Genomic DNA, 8,451 nt, shown 5'->3' on the forward strand with positions numbered 1-8,451 from the left:
ACCCTTCTGGGGCTTTGGCATCTCAGTGACTCAACCTCTGGCAGCCAAAGGGTTGCCTTGGAGAGTTGCAGGGGCGACTCATGGGCAGGGATTAAGTCTTGAGGAGGCCTGGGGGAGCTCTGCCCTCGCCCAGCTGTGGGGTGAAGCCTTCCCTTGCTTGCTCAGAGCGGTGCTGGTCCTTGGCAGCCTGCTGAAGGCACTCACAGGGTCCTGGTCCTTGGCAGCCTCCTGAAGGCACTCACAGGGTCCTGGTCCTTGGCAGCCTCCTGAAGGCACTCACAGGGTCCTGGTCCTTGGCAGCCTCCTGAAGGCACTCACAGGGTCCTGGTCCTTGGCAGCCTCCTGAAGGCACTCACAAGGTCCTGGTCCTTGGCAGCCTCCTGAAGGCACTCACAGGGTCCTGGTCCTTGGCAGCCTCCTGAAGGCACTCACAGGGTCCTGGTCCTTGGCAGCCTGCTGAAGGCACTCACAAGGTCCTGGTCCTTGGCAGCCTGCTGAAGGCACTCACAGGGTCCTGGTCCTTGGCAGCCTCCTGAAGGCACTCACAGGGTCCTGGTCCTTGGCAGCCTGCTGAAGGCACTCACAGGGTCCTGGTCCTTGGCAGCCTCCTGAAGGCACTCACAAGGTCCTGGTCCTTGGCAGCCTCCTGAAGGCACTCACAGGGTCCTGGTCCTTGGCAGCCTGCTGAAGGCACTCACAGGGTCCTGGTCCTTGGCAGCCTCCTGAAGGCACTCACAAGGTCCTGGTCCTTGGCAGCCTCCTGAAGGCACTCACAAGGTCCTGGTCCTTGGCAGCCTCCTGAAGGCACTCACAGGGTCCTGGTCCTTGGCAGCCTGCTGAAGGCACTCACAGGGTCCTGGTCCTTGGCAGCCTCCTGAAGGCACTCACAAGGTCCTGGTCCTTGGCAGCCTCCTGAAGGCACTCACAAGGTCCTGGTCCTTGGCAGCCTCCTGAAGGCACTCACAGGGTCAGCCTCTGAGCCAAAGGGTTTGGTTGGAGCTGCTCTGAAGGGCAGCCATGGCCATGGGTGAGCAAGGAGGCAGCTGTGGGCTGCCCCCAGAGCAGGGAGAGCAGCAGGACTGGGAGGGGATTTGCCTTCTGCTGTCACCTGTGGGCAGGACTTCTGCTCACCGCTTCCCAGGCTTCCACCTGGATTCCACACCTGAGATTTTCTCACCTGGGCCTGCAGAGCAGAACCCAAATCCTTCACTTTACCTGAGCAGGAAGCTTGGACTCTAGGAGAGAGCCTCCAAACCTGCTCCTCCGTGGCAGGGCTGGTGGGGGGGGTGTCACCAGGAGGGCCTCACAACCGAGGAGCAGAGCAGAAAGGAGATTCAGAAGGCCAAGGGTTTGATGCAGCAGCATTTTAATGTGAATGCAAAGTGGAGTAAACATCTGCAGAGAGAGTAATGCAAGCTAGAGAGAGCCAGGAAAGCCACCACCACCAGTCACCCAGCCCCAGCCTGCCACCTTGCCTCCACACCCCGACCTGCCTTGCTCCTGCCGAGCCTGGCACTGGGTGGCAAACTGGGGCAGAGAAAGCGGAAAGAGCAGAGGGAAGCTGCGGAGCCCCGAGAAGAGAGGAAGCTTCAATCTAAGCTAAAAGAGCAGCGCAGGGATCCAGCGCAGGGATCCACCGCGGGGGGCCCGGCTGGCAGGGCTGCCTCCCCCCCCCCTCCGGCAGCCGACCCAGCCCTAGGCCATCTGCTTCTGCTTCCGCGCTCGATCCGCGCCCGGGGACGATCCTCGGCCGGAGCGGCTCAGATCTTCTTGCAGAAGCCCCTCTGGCAGGGGTGCTTCCAGCGGGTGGAGTAGGTGTAGGAGCACTCCGGCACGCACTGGGCAGTGCACTGCGGGCCGCACTGGGCAGTGCACTGCGGCACGCACTTGGTGGCGCACTTGGTGGCGCAGGGAGCCGGGCACGGAGCCGGGCACGGAGCCGGGCACGGAGCCGGGCACGGAGCCGGGCACGGAGCGGCGCAGGGAGCCGGGCACGGAGCCGGGCACGGAGCGGCACAGGGGGCAGGGCACGGGGGAGGACAAGGAGGAGGACAGGGGGGAGGGCAAGGGGGAGGGCAGGGAGGAGCGCACGGAGGGATGCACTTGGTCTCGCACTGGGTCAGGCACTCCAAGCCCTTCTGCCCCGAGCCGATGGCCACCCCTGACTCCAGGGCTCCGGCCAGCTCGGCCGACTCCGTGCTGCCCACGATGGTCTCCTGGGGGTAGGTGGTGAGGATGGGGCCTGGCAAGGTGACCACCACGGGAGGGGGGAAGATGATGACCCTGGAGTCCGGGCAGGCGATGACGCAGGGCTCGCTGCAGGCGGCGGCCCGCGGCTCGGGGCACTTCGAGTCGCAGGGCAGGGAGCAGGGCTCAGGGCACAAAGTTTTCTCGCAGGACATCTTTCAGCTCTGCTCTGGACCTGCAAGGGACAGGAGGAGCAAATGTAAACCCAAAGGAGCCAGCAGGGCAGCAGCAACAATTCAGCTCAGCTAAGGTGAGCCCTGAAGAGAAGGGAGTTGGGAGGTATCCAGGTTCTCCTCCTCCACTCTGCCCTAGGGAGACCACTTCTGGAGTCCTGGGCTCAGTTCTGGGCTCCCCTGCTCAAGAGAGGCAAGGAGATGCTGGAGCAAGTCCAGGGGAGGCTGGGAAGGTGCTGAGGGGCCTGGAGCAGCTCTGGGAGGAGCAAAAGGCTGAGAGCTCTGGGGCTGAGAGCCTGGAGGAGAGCAGCCCCCGAGGAGATCTAAGCAATACTCAGCAAGAGCTAAATGCTGGGGGGCAAGAGGCTGGGGCCAGATTCTGCTCAGTCGTGCCCAAGGACAGTACAAGGGGCAGAAAGTGGAGCCCAGGAGGTTGCAGCTGAGCAGGAGGAGCAACTTGTTTGGTGTGAGGCTGCTGGAAGCTTGGAGCAGGCTGAGCCCAGAGAGGTTGTGGAGAGCTTCCAACCCTCCCTGGGCACTGTGCCCCTGGGCAAGCTGCTGGGGGTGCCCTGCTGGGGCAGGGTGGGGGGGTGCAGGGGATGCTCTCCAGAGGTTCCCTTCCCACCCCTCCATGCTGGCATGCAGGCTGATCCTGTTCTGCTTTGTTTGGCTCCTCTCCTCTGGAGCCTTTCAGAGCCCAGCTGCCTCCCGCAGACACCAAAGAGCCTCTTTGGGGCTGCCGCTTAAGCACCACCTGCCTGCTGCTCTGTAATTTGAGGCTCCAGACGTGGAGCTGAGTCAAAGGAGGGTTAGGGCAGCACCAAACATCAGACATGGAAACCACACAACAGGTTCTGCCGCAGCCCATTTCCATATTCTCTGGGCTAAAGGCAGAAGGAGTCTCCTAATCCCTCTGTGGTCCACGGGGCAGCTGATCCCACAGGGATACAAACATCGTGGGATGAGTGCAGTGAGTCTGCAGCAGGGAGGCTTCATCATCAAGGCATCAAGGTCACTTGGAGCATTAGCCAAATGAGAGCCCGTTTCAGATCAAAAGGGGGAAGAGCTGAGTCACAGCACAGCCCTGGAGGCAGCGCTCCTGGACTGGAATTGCAGAGGGAGGGAAAACTGTTGGGAAACCTGAGCTGGATTCCTGAGCTCCTTCCCTGCTCCTGCAAGCAGCTGAAGGCTGGAGGGGGGGGGGGGGAAGCTGGGGAACAGATCCAGGCTTCAGGAATGGGCTTCAGCCTTCTCCCAACTCCAACCCAAGCAGGGAGGGCAGGGGCTGGTGAACCTCCTGAGTCAGACTCGGGGAGGATGCTTTGGGTTCAGCCAAGGCCATTCCTCCTCTCCTGTCTGAGCTCAGGAGGCTTGGGTGGGGCTGGGGCTGACTCAAGCAATGTTGCTCTGAGTGCTGTTGTGTTTGGCTGTTGGAGACAGGCTGCCAATCCCCCTTCCCCCTCCCTCCCCCCCCATTGTTCACCTCAGCTTCTCCTGACCTCCAGCCTGCATCCAGACACCCTCCTCAGGTTCCCACCCTCTCATCCCACCACATCTCTTCTTGCCCTCTTCTTGGCTTGACCTACAACCCCTTCAGCTGCAAGTCAGCCAGGGGAGAAAGGCAGAGCTGGGAACCAGCCTCAAGCCCAGAACAGGCAGCACAGAGCCTTTCAAAGGCAGCAGAGCTTCCTGCACAACCTGTTCCATGTTTTCCATGGGACCACTTTGCATGAGCAGAACAAAACCACCCCCAGGCAGTTTCCCAAGGAGCCTCAAGCAGACAATCTCCTGGTTCCTGCTCCTTCTCCTGGTTCCTGCTCCTTCTCCTGGTTCCTGCTCCTTCTGAGTGGCTGCACTGGCAGAAGATCCATGGCAGGGGTTGGGTTGGGTTGGGTTGGAAGGGACCTCCAAGATCATCCAGTCCCAACCCTGTGCCATGGGCAGGGACACCTCCACCAGCCCAGGCTGCTCAATAGTGGCACCAAATCCCTCAGCCCCAAATCAGACACGAACTGGGAGCCACAAGGTCAGAGCAATGCTGCCAGCAGCAGCCAGCTGAGGAGGAGAGAGAAGAGGTGAGAGAAGCTGAGGAGCCCCAAGGGCTCTGTGCACTCAGTTCCCCTTTTTCTCTAGACACCAAACTCCTTTTTACACCTCCAGCCAGCAGGGCCTTGGAATGGATGAGCATCAGGCAACCCCTCCAGGAGAACAAGCTCCTGCATAACCACAGGATCTCCATCCCAAATACCCATGGAACATCCATCCCAATATCCAGAGGATCCCAGGGTATCCAAACCAAACCTCCTGAGAGTGTCCATCCCAAATAGCCACAGGATATCCCTCCCAAATAATCTCAGGGTCACAGGATGCCCATCCCAAATATCCATGGAACATGCATCCCAATATCCACAGGATCCCAAGATATCCAAACCAAACCTCCTCAGAGTGTCCATCCCAAATAGCCACAGGTTATCCCTCCCAAATATCCCAAACATCAGGGAAGCTCCCTCAGAAATATCCACAGGATCAGAGGATGTCCAGACCAAACCTCCTCAGAATATCCATCCCAAACATCCAGAGGATATCCATCCCAATATCCACAGGATCAGAGGATATCCAAACCAAACCTCCTCAGAATATCCATCCCAATATCCACAGGATCAGAGGACAGCCAAATCCAACAGCCACAGAAGCTCCATCCCAAATATCCACAGGATCAGAGGATATCCAAACCAAACCTCCTCAGAACATCCATCCCAACTATCCCCAACAGCCACAGGAGCTCCATCCCAAATATCCAGAGGAGCTCCATCCCAAATAGCCACAGAAGCTTCATCCCAACTATCCAGAGGATATCCATCCCAAATGTCCCTAGCACCACAGAAGCTCCATCCCAAATATCCACAGGATCAGAGGATATCCAAACCAAACCTCCTCAGAGCATCCATCCCAACTATCCCCAACAGCCACAGGAGCTCCATCCCAAATATCCAGAGGAGCTCCATTCTGAATAGCCACAGAAGATCCAGCCCAAATATCCACAGGAGCTCCATCCCAACTATCCAGAGGATATCCATCCCAAATATCCCCAGCAGCCACAGGAGCTCCATCCCAAACATCCACAGAACCAGAGAAGATCCAAACTCAGCAGCTACAGAAGCTCCATCCCAAATATCCACAGGAGCTCCATCCCAAACAACCCTAACACCACAGAAGCTCCATCCCAAATATCCACAGGAGCTCCATCCCAAACAACCCTAACACCACAGAAGCTCCATCCCAAATATCCACAGGAGCTCCATCCCAAACAACCCTAACACCACAGAAGCTCCATCCCAAATATCCACAGGAGCTCCATCCCAAACAACCCTAACACCACAGAAGCTCCATCCCAAACATCCACAGAGTGTCCATCCCAACTATCCAGAGGATATCAATCCCAAATATCCCCAACAGCCACAGGAGCTCCATCCCAAATATCCACAGGAGCTCCATCCCCAACATCCCCAGAACCAGAGGAGATCCAAACCCAGCAGCCACAGAAGCTCCATCCCAAACATCCACAGGAGCTCCATCCCAAACAACCCTAACACCACAGAAGCTCCATCCCAAACATCCACAGAGTGTCCATCCCAACTATCCAGAGGATATCCATCCCAAATATCCCCAGCAGCCACAGGAGCTCCATCCCCAACATCCCCAGAACCAGAGGAGAGCCAAACTGAACAGCCACAGGAGCTCCATCCCCAGAACCAGAGGAGATCCAAACCCAACAGCCACAGGAGCTCCATCCCCAGAACCAGAGGAGATCCAAACCCAGCAGCCACAGAAGCTCCATCCCCAGAACCAGAGGAGATCCAAACCCAACAGCCACAGGAGCTCCATCCCCAGAACCAGAGGAGATCCAAACCCAGCAGCCACAGAAGCTCCATCCCGAATCCATCCCTCGGCGATTTCCAACCAATGCTCCTCCTGGGCTGGAGGGGGTGAGGGGTGGGGGGCTGGGAGGGGGGCTGGTTGCTCTTTCCTTTGCCTTAGGAAGAAGAAAGGAATTGTCTCAGGATCCAACTTACTCAGCTCAGCCAGGAGAAGCCAGGGAGGACCTGCTGGAAGCTCTGTGAATCACGCAGGGGTTTTTATACCCTGCTGGACCCCCAGGCTGATGCAAGACTCCCCAACGTCACCCTTTGGACATTAGGGTTCCATGACTTCCCCAAACTGAATTTGAGGTCTAATTACAGTAATTGTTCAGCTGGCTCCCTGCTCTTCATTACCCTCTCCTCAGCAGCACCTGACCTGCGTGGTCCCTTCCCTGGATTCCTTTCATTTCCTGGCTTGCAGCAACCAAACCCCCTCCTGGGCGCCCCAAGGATGGGGCTTGGGCTGGCAGGGAGCGGTGTCCAAGCTGCAGCTGGTTGGAAAAGCTCTGCAGGAGTCATCCTGGCAGGTCCTAAGAGAGCAGCAGGGGTTTGGTTCTTCCCCTCTTTAGCATCCTGACCTCCAAGAATGCAAAGAGCCTCAGCTGGCATTAGCAGGCAGCTGCCTGCAGCTAGGCAGCTTGTTGGGACCTGTTTGCAGAAGCTGAAGTCACTGCATGGCTGTGGGGCCAGGAGTGCCTCGCAGAGACAGCTCCTAGCAGGGCCCATGCTTGGTGTTCAGCTCTCTCCCAAAGCAAGGAAGAGGCTGAGAGCCCTTGGGGGGTGCTGAGCCCGGAGAGGAGCAGCCCCAGAGGAGATCTGAGCAAGAACTAAAGGGTGGGGGGCGAGAGGCTGGGGCTGGGATCTGCTCAGTGGTGCCTAGGGACAGGGCAAGGGGCTCAAAGTGGAGCCCAGGAGGGGAAAGTTGTTTGGGGGGAGGCTGCTGGAGGCCTGGAGCAGGCTGAGCCCAGAGAGGTTGTGGAGAGCTTCTAAACCCCTTCCTGAACACCATCCTGGGCAGCCTGCTGTAGGTGACCCTGCTGGAGCAGGGGGGTTGGAGGAGATGATCCCCAGAGGTCCCTTCCCACCCCACCAGGCTGGGACTGTGTGAGACAGAGCAAGTGCAAGGGTCTGACCTGGTGCCCGTGGATCCTGCCTGCAGTCAGGGATCTCCTCCCCTGCAGGACAATGCCTGGTCAAGCCCAGGAAGAACCATGAGTGGAGAAAGCTCATTTTGGTTGGAGTGGGATGGAGAGAGGGCTCCAGGAATTCCTTGGTCTGGTTTGCAGGACACCACCCTGTGCCCAGTCCCTGTCCCAGTGGTTATGGTCAGAGCTGCACCAGAGGAATGCTCCTCGTGAGCATGGAGAAGCAGCCTGTGGGAAGCTCAAGGGGAGTGCAGACATGGGACTGCAGGACATGGGTTGGTGGCCGTGGTGGTGTTGGGTTGAAGCTTGGACTGGATGACCTGAAAGGTCTTTGCCAGCCCAAATGATTCCATGGTTCTGGAAGTGAGCAATGGGCCAGGGAAAAGAGGAGCCCAGGAGGGCTTCAGTGCTGGAGAGGAATAAGGGTTACAGAACCAATCTGTGCCCAGCTTGACCTCCTGAGAGAGCTGGAGGAGAGAAGGCTCCAGGGAGACCTCAGAGCAGCCTTCCAGTACCTGAAGGAGCTCCAGGAGAGCTGGGGAGGGACTTTTGGCATGGCCTGGGAGAGCCAGGCTGAGTGACAATGGCTTTGAGCTGGGACAGAAGAGATTGAGAGTGGAGATGAGGAAGAAATCCTTGAGAGGGAGGTTGGGGAGAGCCTGGCACAGGCTGCCCAGGGAGGCTGTGGCTGCCTCCTCCCTGGAGGTGTTCAAGGCCAGGCTGGATGAGACCTTGAGCAGCCTGGGCTCGGGGGAGGTGTCCATGGCAGGGGGTTGGAGCTGGATGATCTCAAGATCCCTTCCATGATTCCTGTGAAGAAGCAGCAGCAGCTCCTCCTCTCCTGCAAACAAACCAACCCAAACGGAACCAAACTGGAGCAAACCAACCCAAATTGAACTAACCCAACCCAAATTGAACTAACCCAACACAAACTGAACCAAACTGAACCAACCCAACCCAAATTGA

The 8,451-nt window shown here is 58.3% G+C and overlaps 1 protein-coding gene across 2 annotated transcripts; it reads right to left on the reverse strand.

Moving 5' to 3' along the window:
• Positions 1-1,349: 1,349 nt before the first annotated feature.
• LOC137457230 (cornifin-B-like) lies at positions 1,350-6,814 on the reverse strand. Of its 2 annotated transcripts, none has more exons than XM_068169060.1 (2): positions 6,717-6,814; positions 1,350-2,422 (listed from the first exon to the last, which is right to left on the reverse strand). In XM_068169060.1, exon 2 carries the CDS (start codon positions 2,400-2,402, stop codon positions 1,761-1,763), a length of 642 nt encoding a protein of 213 aa, XP_068025161.1. In that variant the 5' UTR covers positions 2,403-2,422; positions 6,717-6,814; the 3' UTR covers positions 1,350-1,760. The 2 variants fall into 2 exon arrangements, with proteins under 2 accessions (XP_068025161.1, XP_068025160.1); XM_068169059.1 differs by lacking the exon at positions 6,717-6,814 and adding an exon at positions 6,494-6,685.
• Positions 6,815-8,451: the final 1,637 nt, after the last annotated feature.

The sequence above is a fragment of the Melanerpes formicivorus genome, unplaced genomic scaffold (assembly GCF_026170545.1).
Source record: "Melanerpes formicivorus ecotype bairdi unplaced genomic scaffold, bMelFor1.0.p_v2 SCAF_164, whole genome shotgun sequence".
Taxonomy (NCBI): Eukaryota; Metazoa; Chordata; class Aves; order Piciformes; family Picidae; genus Melanerpes; species Melanerpes formicivorus.

What these genes read in the sequence shown, in the direction of transcription:
- LOC137457230 (XM_068169060.1), bottom strand. Translation starts at nt 2,402, where the DNA reads ATGTCCTGCGAGAAAACTTTGTGCCCTGAGCCCTGCTCCCTGCCCTGC.